Raw genomic sequence first — 19371 nt, 5'->3', positions numbered from 1 at the left:
CATTATAAATTGTAAGTAAATAGCTGCCTTTTAGCACAAAATAGTTGTAGCCACCAAACGTTTTGTATCGCATTTCATCAGGAAAAATAGTCCCTGTACGTGCATGTAAACAGCATTGGGTCCCGCACCATCTCATTCATTCACATCGCTCATGACGTCCACCTTAATTGTCCGGTTGCAAAAGCTCACAGTGCCTCAAAACGATCATTTACGGGATTTACGGGGGGGTTCTGGCGATCGCCACCGAGCTAAAAGATAAAATGTCAGCTAACGGTCGCGCATAAGCTAACGTTACTTTGAGTGTAATAAAATAGAGTTAAAACTGTCTGTTAATGTACAAATGTGAGCTGTCTATTACTGAATCTTACAGACACAAACCACACTGATGGCATAAAGAAGAGTTAAAACACTCACCGAAGCCCCATTATTATCGGACATGGCTAAAATCCCGGCACCATGCTAGCCGATATGCTGAAGTTGTACTGGGGTGCACGCTCCTTTTGCTTGAGGCACGCTGCAGATCTTGAATCCAGAATCGATTGCTCTTCCTTAATGTCCTGGATGTTGGTGTTCTCACGGCTAAATTTTTTGGGCTGAATATTGTAACCATGTTTTTTTTCGGCTGAATATTTTAACAGTGTTTCAATGTTGAAAAACATTCAGGTACATCATTTCAATGCATAAATATTCAGTGCTAGGAATTCATTCACCTTCCCCCGATGACACAGATTTACTTCCATAGACGCCCCGGATGTATAAATAAATCACTCTTCACGGCGATAGTTATTTAGTCTCCACAAGGGAAGATTGCAGACACCCCCCACCCACTGGGTGCCAAGTGTGACGTAATGTGGCCGCCGCGGAGGTGAAACTGGTTGGTTTGAGGTTCTCGGTGCTACAAAAAAGTAAAGCAGTGAACGCTACATGGCTATCTAACAGTTTAATACAACGTTAGTATGTTGGCACCTTGAACATCAGCATTTAGGAAACGTGAACTAAACAACTGCTGTTGTTGCGCTGCCTTCACGTTAAACAGGAACTCACAGTTCCCAAGCTGCTCAGACACATCTCGCCCCCGGTTGAAGCCATGAGCTGCTAGCAGCTTCTAGACGCTCTACAGGAGTGAAGTGCTGGGATCGATTGCTTTTGTCTCGCTCCTCTATTTGACCAATCCTGCTCAAGAATGAGGTTCAGCCCGCCTGAGCTCATTTACATACGGACACAGAACTACAGGCAAAAATAAATGAAGAAATACAGAAATGTAGAAATAAATAAATGTAGAAATACAGAATTGTAGAAATTAATAAATGCAGAAATCGATTTATTTAATTATGTTCTGTTTAGGTGTAAACTTATATTAATACATTCATGTATTTATTCTTTTATTTACACTTTTATTTATTTTAAACATGTATTTACACATTTATTCATACATTTATTCATTTATGTATTTATTTATTTATTTATACTTATACATTTTTTGTCCTCCATTGTTGTTCACCAGTAACGTTACGTCTGTTTTAGGACAAAGTTTAGATTCATAACTTCATGTTTAAATTAACTTTAGCGTCTTGTTGGTATCCAGTGCAGGCTTGTTATTGTCTATCATTGTGTATTAAAACTAACAATGTTTTAATTATTAAGGACAAGAGGAGACCGTTATTGAGACTCTAAACCGGCAGCAGGACGTCAGCCCCATGCGGTTTTCATGACCGTTCCAGGACGGATGCGGACATTAGAAATGGAACAGTACTCGGGCTGCGACTGATGACGTTTAACGAGTCCGCGAGAACAAAAATTCACACAAGAATGCATATTGAGAAAGGGTCCAAGTGTTGTTACGTAAAATTGGTATGCAACCGGAAGATGGCAGTAATTCAACAAAAAGAATGCAAGTTGCGCTTAAACTGCACCAAAGAAGATGAAGAAGAAGAAAAAGAAGGAAGCGCTGAATTCAAACCTGAAGCGGTTAGACCAGAGTGTCAACTAACGTTAACTGGTCGGCTGACAAGGTAATATTGGACTACATATATACTATTTTATATAAATGCACTCCAGAATGACTTGGTCGCCTTTCTCAAGGGGATACGGAGGTGATCGTGTAACAGTGTTTGATCTGATGAAAAACGAAACGGGAAAGAAACCTAAGTTGACGCGCCATTGTAAACGTTTATCGGGCGTTGCTGACGTTACGTCAACACACCTGGCGTGGTCGTTGTGTGTAACTAAAGGCTGGTGCATGGTTCTGCAACTGCGTCGACGGACTCGTTTAAATTCATGGATCTAAAAAGCTTGCGCGGGTTGCAAAGCGGAGTCGAACGTCCGCACATGGCGGCCATCTTGGTAGGGGGAGCTCGCTCACTCATAACATTGTGTTATGTAGACCTATTGTCCGTATCTGACTATATGACTACATAGTTATTTCCATAAGTATGAATTACATAATTTAGAGGTGTTTGAGGAGGAGAAAAACCTAAAGTTATGTGGGTAGTAATACATGCACTTTATTAATAGCCATAACTTGCTTAATATTCAACCGATTTTTAAATGGTTTGGTTTGTTATGAACGTCAGACATGTTGGTATGATACCACATACATACTATGAATAATTATGTTATGTTCTAAAAAATACAATAATGTTCTAAAATGGTTACAAGATTTCCCTTTACAAATATAACGTACTTCAATAAATGCTGCATGTTGAAATCCCCACCCTATACAGAGATGTATTAATGACACTGCATACCTGGGGGGAACGATACGGCCGACAGGGGAGTAACCAACGCGGCTCGGATTATTTTTTTTAGCATAATGGCACGTTCACACCGAACGCGTCGCTACCGTTTTGCGCCACAGGATTACATACACAGTCTACGCACAGACCCAATGGCGTATTGTTAAACGACACACTGGTATACTAAATATTAAGTTATATAAAGGACGTTTGCTCAATGATAACGTGTGTGTGTGGCTCTTAAGCCTGGAACACACCAAGCCGACGGTCGGCCGTCGGGCAGTTTTCGTGCGTCGGCCGACTAAATCTCCTCCGTGTGTTCCGCACCGTCGGCCGAAGTCGGTCCTCGTCGGCTTTGTAACGGGGCTTGTCGATCAGTCGGGCCTTCTGATCATTCTGATTGTCTGCTCAGCCAGCGAACCAGTGCACTAGAAGAAAACCGGCAGGCGCATAACGGACGTGCTACTTGGCCATCGGGTGTTGAGAATCGGCTTGGTGTGACAGGGCAACTTTGGAACCAGACGCTGCGACGTGAGCCGATTCTGCAGTCTGCTCTCGTCGCCACTAGTTCGTCGGCGTTGGCTTGGTGTGTTCCAGCCGTTAGGTTGTGCTTGAGCATATGATGCCTCTCTACGGGACAGTTCCCTTGGCATGGAGGTATGACGTGAAGTCCGGTGCCCAATCCGAGCCAAGGAGCTAACGAACGGGCTGACGACTAACACCATATAGCGCTGGAAGCGGCAGTCATCCAGACGCAGTTCTTATAAAAGTCCGTGAATTCCCCGAGCTGTCTGCGCCTACGGATGCTAGTTAGTACAAAAACACGACTGTGAGATCTGACAAGTAGAGAGTCGCGCATGATGCGAGGAAAAAACAATGGCATAAACATGCTCACAAGCCTCCCTGCTTGAGCAGTGCTGAGCGCCAAACGACCTTCACAACATCGGTGATGGGGAGAATATTAGTGAGCTACTGAATGCAGAGCCATGAGGAAAGTGTGAAACGTATTTTAAACGTTTTTGTTCCCTGGACACAAACCAGTGAGAGCCATTAAAGAGGCATTCCATAGAATGCACCTGAATAAAATACATGTTCTAGGGTTGTCACGATACCAATATTATGACTTTGATACTATACCTTCCAAAATATTACGATACTTTTGATACGATAGCACAAATTAAATACTGGAACATTTATCTATGATAGTAAGAAATAAGACATCTGTAAGGTTCCCTTTTTACCAGCTTTTCCTGCCCAGCTTTTTGCACACTTAACAAATGGCATTCATATTAGTATTAGCCCACAGCAAGATAAATGAAAACCACATGGTAAAATCATAACATTGATTATACACGGCTATGTAGACCTATTGTCCGTATCTGACTATATGACTACATAGTTATTTCCATAAGTATGAATTACATAATTTAGAGGTGTTTGAGGAGGAGAAAAACCTAAAGTTATGTGGGTTGGGTACATTAAAGATGGACACAAAATTAAAGGCCAATTTCCCCCTTTATTGAAAAACGACAATGAAAAATGCATCAAGTGTGTATTTTTTGTTACAGTTCTGTGTGCATTTTGACCTCATGATCACATAGGCCCACATTAGTGAAATTGTAGGTTATTTTGCATGTTTATATTTCTGCTGGACTATTCAGGAACTTGTTTTCTGTCTTGCTTTGTCTCATGTTGCACTTGCTTGATGTTTGACCAGGGGCGGATGGTGTATAGGGGCGATTTGGGCAACGCCCCACCAACTGGGAGGAGGGGGGGGGGGGGTTCAACAAATTCTATCACAGCAAAAGTAGTTTTCAGTGTTCTAGACGTATTATCCGTCATTGTCCAATCAGATTCGTCAGATTCAGGTCACGTTTCAAATGGTCGCGTGCGCCCGCCGCGAGTCCCGCCTCTCTCGGGGCGAATTCACATAAACAAAGTAAGTGGATTTCAACAGGTTTCACTCATTTTAGCTGCTTGCAAGACATCTCGTTAGCGATGTTAGCAAGCTTGTTTTAACGCGACATTGATGCTGATATTTAGTGCTCTAGCATCGGCTTCTTTGTAATGTTATTGTGATCGCTACAGAGCGGCCGACTGAGTGAGATTTAGTCGGGGGTGAACGCTATGTGCAGAGAGCAGCGTCACAGGTGCGCCATTTAATATCGGCGAGGATTGTTTTTTTTTAGCGAGAGACATTGGATTGTAGTATCATGCTCCATTCATACTGTGGTAGTGCACGCGCTCAACTCTGAGTCAACCTACTCCGAGTTGATTAAACCAACTCTAAACGGCTGTTCTGAAACCCACAACTCAGTTTCCCATCTCAGGGTAAATCAACTCAAGAGTGTAGGGTTTGACTCGAAGGTTGTCAAACCTCCTACTTGAAACGAACCCATGGTCCGACGTTTCCTGAAAATAAACAAACAAAAAACAAATCTGTGATTTCAAAGCCTTGTTCAGCTCTTTACTGACTTTTGTCATGTTCAATAAAGAGGGAGAGAGATGCAGACACAGACAGGACATTTTCATTCATTTTACAAATTGGACTAGTTCACTAGTTTTGTTTAATTACATTATTGAAATAAAAGTTGAGCTACATGACATTATGGTGAGGTATATTAGTGTAATGCTGCTTATGCTTCAACTCTGTCAGAAACGGTAAATAACGATAAAGTACTGCTTCAGTCCCTAATTTCTTTAGTACATGTGGCCTTGTTTTTTCAGTTTTCATTCATTTATTCAATTAGATAAATTTAGCAAGGTGCACTTTTGGTTTGAGCACCTGCCCCCCCAAGCGCAAGCACTTCCAAACAGCACTTTTATGAGTCACACGCACGTTGTTATTGTGCAATATGACTTAATATTGAGTAGCAGTGTGTTATTAAACAACTATCCTAAACTATTATGTACTATATTCAGTGCAATGAGGGGATGTTGTAAAAAATAACCCATATGTTTGTATCCTGTTTTTTAAAAGTGCAAATCTTTCCAGGACTGGTCGCAATATAGCTTTAGGTCGTACAGCTCTGGTTACCCACACACAGCTGAAGTTACTATTCATTTATCCAATTTTTTTTGATGGCGCAACTGTCTGCAGGGCATCATTATCACATGATTTTGTTGCCAAAGTTGATTTCAACTTTTGCGTTTAATTTGGTTGGCACAACTTAAATGCCTAAATATCGTGCAGATGCATTTAGAAGATTTTCAGCAACATATTTATGAATACGGGCGACACAGGCCGACAACCGCTGCTGCTGTTAAGTGAACACAAACACGCAAGTAGGGAAACCAGTAGGTTTAAAAACCAGTTGGGGTGTAAAACCAACGTGAGCGCTAATAAAATAACCGAACTCTTGTGCTCCTGGACTCCCTCACAGTTAAATGAGGCTGTATGGAACATTGAAGAACATACCTAATTACAATAATTTATTAAGTAATAAATTACAGGAATATAGACACACTCCAAAAGCAAAAATCATTGCACAGGAAGCATAATAAAGGTTTTACTGAGCCTCTCTTTTCCCCACTTTCAGATGGCTGCAGAAGAGGAGATCCAGCGACTGAGGAGTCAGCTGAGGGAGAGAGAGGGGCAGGTCCATCAGGCTGCCCAAGCTGGTTTGGATCTCCTCAACCAGCAGATGGAAATGCAAAACAGACTGGACGAACAGAGGGTGGAGATGACCAACGCAATGGAGGTATGATACCCACACCACAGTGAAGCCAGTCTTATGCCACTGTGCCTCAGCGCCATGTACCGAGGCCTGGAGTGGTATGCCGATACCATGTACGGTAAATGGCTTTAATAAACGATACAGTTAGGAACGTCACGGGTCTTATTTAGTGTGACATTGTGAAACTAACTTATCAACATTTATTGATATATTAATAATCACTCTAGATAATAAAAAAAATACCCTAATTAAACCGAGGGAAGCAAAGTTACAAGCGCTACGGCAGTGCTATCAGTGGCTGCAAACTGCAGGGCAGACGCAAGGGGAATTCTCAATGTCGTTGCGTAAGGAGTACTATTATGGTTGAGACTATGTGGTTGATGACTAAAAAATACAGTGTTTGCCCTAAGACAAGGGGGGAGTAGTCGGGCAACCTGTTTGGCTAACACACAGACTGACATATCCGCGCACGCATCGGGGAGGAACTGCTTGCGCATTAAAAAAAAAGAAAAACTATTTTAAATTCCAGACTTTTTTAAAGAGGGTTGGGGGGTGCCCCCTGATATACTTGTGGGGGAAACGCTAGGCTAAAAAAAAATTATACGGTAGCAAAACGAATCTCACTGCGCAATCCTGAAGTAAGACGAAAACAAAGCTATTCTAACCATGTAATATAATCCAGCAGGCTTAACATCGGCATGGCTGAGGGCAGTACATGTCTGTAGAAAATGGTACATTAGTTTGGAAGAGGGTACAGGAAACTACATGCCTTTAGAAAACACACTCAGAATATACAGATACCTGAGGAGGTATGCACTGTGTTTAGCGGGGTTTGTATATACAGATCAGGAATCAGGAAACGTTTATTGCCATAAGATGTTGGACATACATGGAAATTGTCTTGGCGGTTGGTGCATGACAGAATACAGTACAATAATGACGACATAGTGCAAATAAGATAAAAATAAAAGTATAATAAAATATATGCTATGGGTTAGTACGCTAAAAACTAAAGCTATGGGTTAGTAAGTTAGAGGAGATAAGATAAAATTAGGAATAAAGATAAAGTGCACCAGCTAAACAAAGTGACGAATGACGAAAACAACAAAAAACCAAGCGCACCGAAACACAGAGGCAGCCATCTGCGGCGCCATCTTGGAAAAAAAGATTGCTGCTCCTGATTTACAGCAGCATACCATCAACCAATTTCAAACTGATCAGGACCAACTGAGCAAATCACACAAAACCAGGCCATGCTTTAATTTTCTCTGGGGAAGCTGCTCACAAGTAGATCTTTGGATTATTCTGAACAGTTTCAAACTTCTCAATCTTTTTTTTATTTGGTAAAGGCCCTCGAGCAAGAAAAATACTCCCTTCAGAAGCAAGTAGAGTTAAAGACTCGGATGCTTGACTCACTGCAGTCCGACCACGACTGTGTGAAGAACCAGCAGAGACACCAGCTTGAGGAACAAAAGCTGCATCTGGATAGGAGCCACAGAACAGAACTCAGTGAGCTCAACAAGAAGGTAACACATTTTCAGGCTTCTCAGTAATGTAGATATGGTGGTGGGCAGCCTCTGTAAAGCCTTATGTTTACTTCAACTTGCTTAAGGTGTTTTCCTGTATGTTTTGCCAGATGCTGACTTTGCAGTCCACCCTGGAGGAATCCCAGCTGAATGAGCAGCAGCTGAAACACAAACTTGAGGCGCTGACTGAGACTCTTAATAACAAGATGGAGGAGCTGCAAACTGTAAATGAACACACACACAGCTCCATGACATCTGAGATGATGGAGGTGCAGATAAAGATCACGGAACTAGAGAACATTAAGGTGAGCGGAAATAGAGCTGAAAACCAGCTTTATTAGTACAGTCTTAAACCTTTTACAGCCATAAACCTCTTCAACTACTCCATAAACCTAGGGGGAATGAGTCATGGCTACCAGGTGGCGTTTTATCAATAGATCATGTCTACCAGGTGGAGTTGGAGCAGAAACTGCAAGAATCTCAGTACAAAGAGCAGCAGCTGGAGTTGACCATTAGCAGCCAACAGCGCCACCTGGAGCAAATCACTGAGGACCGCGAGGTGGAAGCTGTTTCCTGGTTCAATGCATTAGAGGTAAACATAACCCCATGTGTGCGCTTTAATATGCATACCTGAAAACTCACAGCTTTTGGGCGTAATTCGCCGTTTTGAAATCAAAATAGGTCATATTGGATTGTGTAGATCAACCGTCCGGTCAGACAAGGAGAAAAGGTGATGTTGTAAATGCATCTTTAAACAATGAGCCTTAGCCAATCAGTGTTGATCTTTACAACTTCTTCATTTCCTCTCTGACTTGTCATTGTTTACTCCGAGTCAGTGTTGCTTTAGGTCATCAGGCTTTCTCAACAGAGAATGGAGAAGGCTGAATATTGGCTGGACCTAAACAAACCAACAAAGATCTATACATGATGGCTACAAACATTTTAGAGCTACCTCATCACTTATGTTGCTGTACAGCATATATGGCAAACTCGCGCCCAGCGGGCTACATTTTTGCCTACTTTTGCCTTCAGAACAGCCTTAATACTTTGGCATATTTTCAACAAGGTGTTGGAAACATTTTGTCCATATTCACATGATAGCATCACGCAGTTGCTGCAGATTTATTGGCTCCACATCTATGATGCAAATCTCCTGTTCCACCACATTGCAAAGGGTTTCCATTCCTCCATATTACTCACTGCAAGTGTATTGGAACACACTTGAAATCTTTTTGTCCTGGGATTTCTTTAATCTTATACTGTATATTTTTGCATTTCTGTCTCCACAGAAATCTCGTGAGGCCAACCAAGACCTTCAGATCCAGTTGGACCAGGCTCTCCAGCAGGCCCAGGATCCAGACAGTAAAGGGAACTCTCTGTTTGCAGAGGTACAAATCCAGCAACAACAACTTTGCTGGTGTAGAAAAATACATGCTGATCTTGCATAGTTGGGTGTATGGCCGCTCCTGCCATCAGTGTGTGAATGCCTGAATGATAACGTGTAGAGACTATAAAAGAGAGCTAGTCGAGAGCGTATATCAAAGCAGAGGTTCCCAAACTTCAGACCAAACCGGCACTTCATTGTAGCCATTTCTAAATTCCACTCCCTCTGTTTGAATCAAGAACGAAGGAGTATGAATCGGCCGTCAATTAGCTAATGCTGGTGTATGCTATGTCAAGTCGGATTTCACATTATGTCCAGACATAAATATATTTATATGTTTAACAACAGGTTGCCAAATGTACTTTACCGAAGGATAGCATTTAACTGTGTGCTGCATTAAGAATATTTTGTACTTTGCCTTCAAAGCCAGCAGACTCCCTTGATCCAAAAGTAATTTTACCTCCTATAACTAGGGAATTCTTTTTCAGCTGGTGCTGCTATTGCTTTGTTTTTATTACCATTTTAGTAATTTTAATTGTTGGATCAGATTCACCCAAGTCACAAACAAGCTGATTGAGGAAGTGCAAAGAAACTAAATCACATTCCAAATAGCCTTAAAGGGCCTTTCCTTTCAGTAATCACATGTATTTACTTACATTATTAAACCGAAAGGACTAATTAATCAAATTAATTAGTCGCAATTAAAGATTTGATTTTCTTCAAAAGACTAAATCTTAGAAGTACCGTATTTTCGCGACTATAAGGCGCACTGGATTATAAAACGCACCTTCAATGAATCGCCGATTTTAGAACTATTTTCCTATATAGGGCGCACCGGATAATAAGGTGCATAGAATAGAAGATGCAGTAAAACGTTTGACTGGGGCTGCGTTATGCATCCATTAGATTGGGCTGTGCTAAATAAAACGTTATTAAGCGTTCACTCCCATGGTAACGTTGTTCTAACGTTAATGTGGATATTACCAACTTTCGTTCTTGATTAATGAAAACATTCTTGGCAAATGCTTTCGTGCATTTTGCGCCGAGAGGCAGCGCTGGAAGAGGCGGTGGCGCCTCGCGGCCGACCGTCAGCTCGATCCCGACATCCAACTACAAGCTTTTTAACTACAGCAACTTTAATTTACGCTATTGGAGCTGAAATTACCGCAGCTGCTGGCACCAGACTTTCCCTCCAATGGATCCTCATTAACCAGTATGGATCAACCAATTGATCCATATATATGGCACTCCGGATTATAAGGCACACTGTCGTTTTATGAGAAAAAAAAGGATTCTAAGTGAGCCTTATAGTCGCGAAAATACGGTAATGAGTTATTACCTTAGCGTGTATTTTAGACACTGCTGTTGAATTGCAATTTAAACACAAAACTGCAGAATTCTACAAAGTGGAAACTCTTCCTGCTGTCCTTGTGCACCTTGCTGTGCTCTTAACTCTCCAGCATTTAATGACTGTGTTTGAAGTGCTAACATCTCCCGACATACACAGGCTTTAGGGAAGGCCTCACGGAAGTTTTAGGGGATAGAATTTCTGGGAATTATCAGATCCCTGGAGAATTCACTCATTAGCGCACTGGTTCCCAAACTCAGGATTGGTGATTAAAAAGTTGTGACCCCAACACATTCTACAGTTAAAAAAAGAAAAGAAAAATCCAGCGATAGCCAGACACGCTTTATCGAAAAAGACATGGTGCAACACTGAAGAAATTGTTTTTGAAAAGCTTTGTACTGTTCACAACTTTATTTTATGTACTTATAAATAAAAACAAAGCTTTCTATATTTATTACTTTGTAGATTATAATGCAATTCATTATTTTTATTCATTGGTTTATTTGATATGGGACAGTGCACCAAACGGCTATTATTTATCTCTAGTGTCAAAAGGCAGATGTTCCAAGATTAAATTTAAAATGTCAAACAATACGTGCACAAACGTGAGAATAAAACTGCTATACATTGTCAAGACATGCAACACATAGGCTCTCAAGGTGAACACACACACACAGCAAAATACAATGTAGGATGACTGTTAAAACAAAAACATGGACTAAAAACAATACTATGCTTAAGTTGTTAGAGAAAGAAGGAAAAAAAGCACTGCATTAGTGTCTTCAATCTTTTGGGTTCCAAGATTTAGGTCTCTATTCCATCTAATATTATATTATTCACACTGTGACTGCACTGGGCTCAACATTGACCATAATTATGTGACTTTATACCTTTTTCTAAACGTAATCATGCAACAAAATTTCTATATGAAATGCAAGCCCTCTGGAAATTAGTGTGACAAATGCTTTTTTTTTTCTCCTACAGTTGGAGGATAAGCGTGCTCAGATGGAGCGACAACTCATCAGTATGAAAGTCCAGTATCTGTCACTGCAGAAAATACACACCTTCAGCAAACAGCAACTGCAGCGCACCAAGGTACCGTGTGTTGTGGAGGGTGGTAAACATTTCCTGTAGGTTCCTTGTAACTTGACTGACAAAGTGGATGTGCATGTGCTGTGCAGGTACAGATAGCCACACTGATGCAGCTCCAGAGTTCAAGGGCGGATCCTGCACAGCTGGAGAGACTCCAGTCCATGCTCTCTGAGAAAAATGGAGAAATCCAAAATCTCATGACTAAGCTGCAGAGACTTGAAAAGGGGGAGGTGGGTGCTGACAACTTATAAGGGAAATGTTCAAATGCTGTGCAACAAAGTAATAATGAAGAATTAATGTGTGTGTGGGTTGTCTCAGCCAGCTTCTGCTCCAGCAGAGAATGGGGACATCCAAGATGAAACTTACTACACTGACCTGCTGAAAATGAAGCTCAACAACACTGTGTGAGTTAACTCACCTGCTTAATTCTTAAAGACCACTTCCGTGTGGTTAATGAGTATTTGCCATCTTGTTCGTTGTGTCATTTTGTGGCTAGAGATGACACACAGAAGAATACTAACCAACCAGAGAAGTGATATACACCAGGCTTGTGCAGTCTAGTATATGTATATACATATAAAGTCAGGACTGTGTAGTTCAACATCATGTTCTAAAAACCCAAATAACTTTACAGATCCTCATTGTAAAGGGTTTAAACAATGTTTTCCATGCATGTTGAATTAACCATATCATTTAAGTAACATGCACCTGCGGAATGCTCATTAAGACCTTACAGCTTACAGAGAGTAGGCATTTAAGGTCACAGTTCTAAAATCGCAGGACACTGAATAGACTTGTCTACAGACTGTGAAAAATGCCCAGGGTCCCTGCTCATCTGGGTGAACGTGCATTAGGCATGCTGCAAGGAGGCATGAGGACTGCTGATGTGGCCAGGGCAATAAATTGCCATGTCCGCACTGTGAGACGCCTAAGACAGCGCTACAGGGAGGACAGCTGATCATCCTCGCAGTGGAAGACCACGTGTAACAACACCTCCACAGGATCGGTACATCAGAATATCACACCTGCGTGACAGGTGGTCAGGATGGCCACAACAACTGCCCGAGTCATCCTCCTCCCTCATGCGGTACCCTTTATGCATGCTCATCCGGACATGATCCTCCAGTAGGACAATGCCACCAGCCATACTGCTCGTTCTGTGCGTGAGTTTCTGCATGACAGCAATGTCAGTGTTCTGCCATGGCCAGCAAAGAGCCCGGATCTCAATCCCATTGAGCACGTCTGGGACCTGTTGGATCACAGGGTGAGGGCCAGGGCCATTCCCCCCAGAAATGTCCAGGATCTCGCAAGTGCCTCGGTGGACGAGTGGGGTAACATTTCAGAGCAAGAACTGACAAATCTGGTCCAGTCCACGAGGAGGAGATGCACTGCAGTACTTCAAGCAGCTGGTGACCACACCAGATACTGACTGGTACTTTTGATTTTGAGCCTCCCTTTATTCAGGGACACATTATTCTATTTCTGTTATTCTATTTCACTTTTTAGTGTTCATACAAATATATACACACATTAAATTTACTGAAAGTAGAAAAAACAGTTTTTTTTCAGCCAGCTTTTTTTTGAGTTTATATTGATTTTTCTTTTTGTGGCGGCCCATTGACTATCCCATAGTGCCCATCTCTTGCTTCGACCAACGATTTCCTAGAACAATGGGTCCCTACAGGTATTTATACAGTTCAGTCAAGGTGTGACAGTTCAGTCAAGGTGTGACCGTTAGTGTCCACGTCCCTGGGCATGTAACCCCTGGTGCATTCAAGTTGACTAGTCTTTACTAATATGGTGTTGCAATGAGATATTACACTGGATGGTGCGTTTAATGTATTTCGGATTTCGAAAGCCTCTCGATCAATCTAAGTTGTGGTGCTATCAAGTATTGCATGCATCCATTTCGGTTGATTACATTGGATACAATCATAGCTGTGCATTGGTATTATTCTATTGATTACAGTTTAAAATTGACGGTGCTGTTACACTTATTTCTTTAATGATTACATAGTTTCAGAACAGAATCGTGGTTGTATCCTGGTGTGCACTAAATGCATTCCATTAATTGGTCTAATTTATGAACCGGATCGTCAGTTTCTTTATAATAATCCACAGTATCCTATAACACTACACACATACACCCCGAAACCTCCTCAGAGATGCCCTTTGTAAATACACTTCTATAGAAATGATCTGAGAGATTCTGGAAGGTTTTATTATTTCATATATTACAAATGTAATTCTGATATTATCCCGCAATTCCAGCACCTTTGTTAACCTCCCCACAACAGCTGATGAGACACTGTAGCGCTAAGGGGCCAGTGGCTCTCTGCGTATTATACAGTGTGGACACTTGGTGACATCATCCCAACACAGTTCTCCTTTTTCAGGTTCTAATCAGTCACAATCATTTTGAACCAATCATCTTGCGGGCTGCGTGCCAATACCACCGCTATTGCTGTGAAGCCTCTCTTTACATCATCTGCAGTGACTATGGCTGGCTCTGTTAGAGTCTCAAAGGCGATTCCCATTTTGTATGGGGACATTTGTACCACTACCCCTTTTAAGTCAGTCTTGAGGCAAGAGGAGAGGTAAAGCAAATGGGTTTGAGCCTTATGTCTCTTGCTGCGTGTCGCATTTAAACTGCTCACAATGTTTTAATCACAGTTATATGGGTTAATAACAGGAGGGGCGTCTGTGCTTTTGGCCATGTTTAAATCATACCTTTAATATTTCTGAATTCCCTGGTATACTATAACACCTTTATGCCTAGAGAAGTGATTAGAAACGGTCTTGATGCAAAATAATTGAGGGTTGGAAGAGTTGCTTGTTTTCCCCCCCAGAGGATACCGGTCAGGCACATGGTCAAGTGGCGGTTATTATTTTTGATTTATTTGGAGTAACAAATAAATTTACAAATTTGTTTTTCTGATTAATGATATATTGAAAATATGTTGACCTAAATTCCTCTTCCGTGTGCGCTTTCAGTAAGGATGCAGAGCGAATGGGTGACGAGCTTTTCCTGCAGAGAATGAAATCTTTGTCAGAGAGCCAGAGATCTTTGGAGCTGGAGAGGAAACTCTTCTCATCTGAACGTCTCCTCAGACAGGTAACGGCCCCCTGCATACATCCTGAGCCCCACACTTACGCAGCAATGTAGCTCAACATCAAAAAGATAATGATAGTCTTTAGTCTTGTCATTTGTGAAAATGGATGAAATGTAGTATTTCAATACCCTACGCTCTAAATACAAGCATTCATGTTTTCCAGTTGAATTTCAAATTACGTGGATAGCTAACACGGATCAGAATTCGCTTTATTTGCCATGTTTATATGTCAATTTGACTCTGGTTTATCTGCTCTTAATGTACCAAATAGTACTAGTAGAGAGCTCCATAGTAATTATAAAACACAACATGTGGAAGGGAAGTAATGATGCCCATGCAGCACTGCTTCAGTGTATGGGTGCTGTTTAATAACAATAAATGGGGCCGAAAAGCCTTTGTGACTTTCTGTTCTTTGCTACAGACACAGAGCGACAAGATCAAACTGCAACTACAAGTAGAAGAGCTACAACACAAGTATGAACTTAAAGGTAACTGGGTAACACTAAACCAATTTTTGCTCAGTGGTCATGATTTATTTGTCTGGATCAAACTTTGAGGACCGTTTGCTTTTAATGAGATGGATGTAGGTATATTGTCAATGAATGACTGACATTGCTGCCGCTTGAAATATTTTTCTCTAGATACAAAAAAGAATGTGATGCTAAAGAAAAAGAAAGAGAAGTTTCCTTTTGACATCATCCCCTCATCTGAGAAAACAAATCTCGACAAGGGAGAGCCTGTCCTTCCAGTGACTATGGATGTCACAAAGACTGCAGATGCCGGAGCGGATCCTGCTTGTGCAGCTGAGGCAATGAGCCCCACACACGGTGTGTTCATTGGAGGAAATCAGAATCACAACCATTTATTGCCAAGTATGTTGGACATAAAAGGAATCTGTCATGGCGGGTTCTGCATACATTGGAAACAAATTAACACAATGCAAGAAATATGGATAGAATTTGAACCTATTAAATGTACAACTCCAACGAAGCAAATAGTATAAGATGGACCCTGAGATCGGGTCCCATGAGATCAAGACCCTAGCCCTGTAGCTTTAGCCAGTCTAGTGCCCTCGGTGAATTAGTATCAAGTCAGGAAGAGCTGGTTCGCATGCTCATTTCAGAAGATATTGCTACAACACAGTACATAGACGTCTTTGACTTGATGCCAAAAGTAACCCTTAGCGTTCTGTTGATGATGTTGGTATATTTTTTTTAAGTTGATATGGTAGCACCATTAATCACTTTGTCATTTTGGGTTGAGGTTCAGAGCCTGAGCCACGGCCTGCTAAGTGTGTGAAGATCAGTGGAGACGTTCCTGTTGGGATTCCCAACTCCAGGTCAGTATTTGCCACGTGGCTTATCTTGCACAACACTTTGATAAGTTAGCTGTCAAGAAGGGACCTGAAGCTTTATGAGGTATTTTTTCATTTAGGTTTGGCTCCGTTAGATACCAGTGAGGTCCATCCCCTTTCTCTCCATGTACATGGATGAATTCCATGGATGAATTCATCATCCTTTGCATAATTGACAATTTTCTCTACAAATATTTGCATTAGAAAATGTCATTAACATCTTGATTTCGGATTAAAACCAAATAAAGGCTTGTGAAATAAAACGGGTATACATTTCACAACTCAAGGTTTGAAGTACCTTTTTAAAGCAGTGGTTCTCAACTGGTCTGGCTCCGGGACCCACCATCACCCCTTAATGACAAGCTGCACCCCAAATCGAGGAACATTCTCAACATCCCAAATTTACTCAAAATAAAGTAAGCTGAATTTTATATTCAGGATGTTTTAATTATCCTAAAAACCCAATGTCTCCCCCATATCAGAATGGTTTGACCCAACCTGGCACACGCTGCTGAAAACATGGACGGACGGCAAAAGAACAGACACTCCGCTGCATTAAAAAAGTCCCTTCAAAATAAAATCACAGGATGAATTTTTATTTTCCCATGCGACCCACTAAAAACGGGTCCACAACCCACTAGTGGGTCGCGACCCACCAGTTAAGAATCACTGCTTTAAAGTAAGTGGAATCAGGTTTCCTTAATTTGGCATTTGTTGCTCTTCTGTTCTCACATGTCTTTTCACCTCCTTGCTGGGGGCTAAGACATTCGCTCACGGACAAAGCACTCTTCTCTACGGGTAACGTGGGTGTGTGGTGTTGTGTGCATCCAGGATCAAATTGAACAGGGACCCAATTAATCGACTCTTATCGTTTGTCCTAATCATTTGTGATACCCCTATTGGTTGCTTTACATGGGGTAAAGCAAGGTAATTGCTTTTTAATGTGTTTTATGAAAGACAATGGGAACAGTATTAGAATTTGTGTATATATTTTAATTACAACAAATATATTTTAAATTGCAACAGTAATGATTACAAGAGCAAAGTCACTGTATTTACGCCATAATATCTCCCTCGGCTGAAATGTACAATGTCAACAAAATAATACCATTGAGTGAACCTCCCACTGACTTTACAATAACTAAAAGATATGAGGCAAACTAAACAATTAGAGTGGCAACACTTTTCTATGTTACCATGATTATGCTTGTTGTAAAGGTTTATTAATACAATTTTGGCTTTTTATACCCAATGGTTTAATTGCCGGTTAATTAGTTACATTTATAATTTAGCTTATCCTTTTATTCAAAAACAACTCAATACATTTAGTGTCTCTGCTGCAGCAGCATAATACATGACATTAAAGTACAGATGCATTTGGAACTTACTCTGGTCTGTGTTACGCCAGGTCTAGGGCAACCTGAGGTCTTCCTCTCTCCTCGACTCACAAGAAGGACCAGTGCTGCGGCCGTATAATCTATTGTATTTATTTTGAGTTGCAAAAATAGTAGAAATGTGCATCAGGGTGAGCCTGGCCCAAAAAAATAACAAACTAAACTAAGCAGATATTCTAACTTACCTAACCAAAAAAAAAATACCTACCTCCAAATGAAACCTAGCAAGGCTTCTCCCCTGTACGGTACCCGGACTCTTCAACAGTGATCGGTGGTAAGACCAGTACGATTCAGAGAGGTGCACAGCATTCAAAGTATATCTTCTGATGCTCCGAGTCCTGACGGAGTGTAGTGGTAGCACCAATGCCCATTAACTACTGTTTCAGCATCCTATTCCTAGACCAGCTCAGGCACTGGTCTGCTACAACTTTCCAGGAAACCTCTAAATCAACATGGTTATTGCATCACTCACACACTGATTGTCAAGAAGAAAGTATCCCTTATTAATCCCAATGGTGAAATTATTCTCTGCATTTAACCCATCCCACACAGTGGGAGGAGTGTGGGAATACGGTACATGTAGCAGTTACCAGTGCACCCTCTCTGTCAACTTCATGTACCACAGTCGCCCATAAGTTTTAACAGCAACATTTTCAAAGAATCATTGTGACGCTATTATTTATTTTGAATGAAATTGAAACTTTTTCACTGGAAATGCAACAATACACATTCATGCTCAGTGGGGAATTACTCTGGATGTAAACTACAGTGAGAGTGAAATGTCATAATTGATGCGTTTGTGTTTTGGATCCTGCCCTCAGCTCTCCTGTAACTGACTGTAAAGACGAGGAAAAGGCTGAGAACAGGCAGCAGACTAAGAGAAACGAAACGAGAAAGAAACCAACGGTGGAGGTGATTCATGTCAGTGCTCAAACCAGTATGGAGAACGAATGTGCTCAGCAATAGTATATGTGCTCCATACAGTCAATATATTTCAACCATACACTATTTAACAGTGTTTTGTCATACAGTGTTCAGTTTTGCAAAACACATGTTAATATCTATTGACTTCGGTTTCATGTTATATTTGCAATAAAAGTTTTCTTAAACATTGTCTTTGATACATTTCATGATAAGATTTAGTTTCACCTTTTTGAAGTTGCTGATAGTTACACCTCTTGGCGGAGGCAATGTGGCGGCATCTCTTTCACTGGAAAAACAAGGCTCGTCTTTTTCGAGACAATCTCAATGCAGATTGATATCGAGATAAGATTTTGAAACCAGCAGTCTAGGACCGAACTCCATCCTCCAAGATGCCCACAATCGCCCCTTCAAAGCGGGGTTAATCAGAGATTACCTCCACAATTTTGGGAGTAGAGAGAATGGAAAGGCCTGCCGACAGCCCTGACCTCAACCCAAGTGAACACTAATGGCATCAGCTTGAGTGTTCTCTTTGTGCTAGAGTGACCAACTCAACCATGTTGGCTGTTTTAAGAAGTGGAATGCCATCCACACCAGCAAGAGGAGGAGGGGCAAGCCGTTAGGACTGTATGATTCTTCCAGACACTACTGAGGCTCCTGAATGTAATTGTAAAATTGCCAGTATGTCTTGTTTCTTCCTTGTTACACATAGGCTTCAATCACTCATCCCATCTACCAAACTTATTTAAAAGCATCAGCAGGAAAAGCTGATCTTGGCAAAGAAGATTTGGATTTTCATGGGCGCAAGCTGTGGTGAGCAGGTGTAC

General features: G+C 41.3%; 1 protein-coding gene across 4 annotated transcripts; it reads left to right on the top strand.

Moving 5' to 3' along the window:
* Positions 1–1575: 1575 nt before the first annotated feature.
* spdl1 (spindle apparatus coiled-coil protein 1) lies at positions 1576–18737 on the top strand. Of its 4 annotated transcripts, none has more exons than XM_037461360.2 (14): positions 1576–2012; positions 6275–6436; positions 7762–7938; positions 8049–8243; positions 8390–8530; positions 9228–9326; positions 11655–11765; positions 11852–11992; positions 12081–12166; positions 14757–14877; positions 15297–15363; positions 15517–15747; positions 16139–16214; positions 18445–18737. In XM_037461360.2, the coding sequence occupies exons 2-14, from the start codon at positions 6275–6277 to the stop codon at positions 18587–18589; spliced, it is 1752 nt and encodes a 583-aa protein (XP_037317257.2). In that variant the 5' UTR covers positions 1576–2012; the 3' UTR covers positions 18590–18737. The 4 variants fall into 4 exon arrangements, with proteins under 4 accessions (XP_037317257.2, XP_037317254.2, XP_037317255.2 ...); XM_037461357.2 differs by lacking the exon at positions 1576–2012 and adding an exon at positions 2149–2343; XM_037461358.2 differs by lacking the exon at positions 1576–2012 and adding an exon at positions 2151–2343 and having other exon boundaries at positions 15517–15702.
* The last annotated feature ends 634 nt before the right edge of the window (positions 18738–19371 follow it).

The sequence above is a fragment of the Pungitius pungitius genome, chromosome 2 (genome assembly GCF_949316345.1).
Source record: "Pungitius pungitius chromosome 2, fPunPun2.1, whole genome shotgun sequence".
Lineage (NCBI taxonomy): Eukaryota > Metazoa > Chordata > Actinopteri > Perciformes > Gasterosteidae > Pungitius > Pungitius pungitius.
Note: the sequence above shows the minus strand (reverse complement) of the source record. Positions and strands in the feature narration are given on the sequence as shown.

Coding starts and splice junctions, on each gene's coding strand:
- spdl1 (XM_037461357.2), top strand. CDS start 2,278: ATGGATCTAAAAAGCTTGCGCGGGTTGCAAAGCGGAGTCGAACGTCCG. Junction 14,878..15,296: donor CTGAACGTCTCCTCAGACAG/GTAACGGCCCCC, acceptor TCTTTGCTACAG/ACACAGAGCGACAAGATCAA. Junction 15,364..15,516: donor ACACAAGTATGAACTTAAAG/GTAACTGGGTAA, acceptor ATTTTTCTCTAG/ATACAAAAAAGAATGTGATG.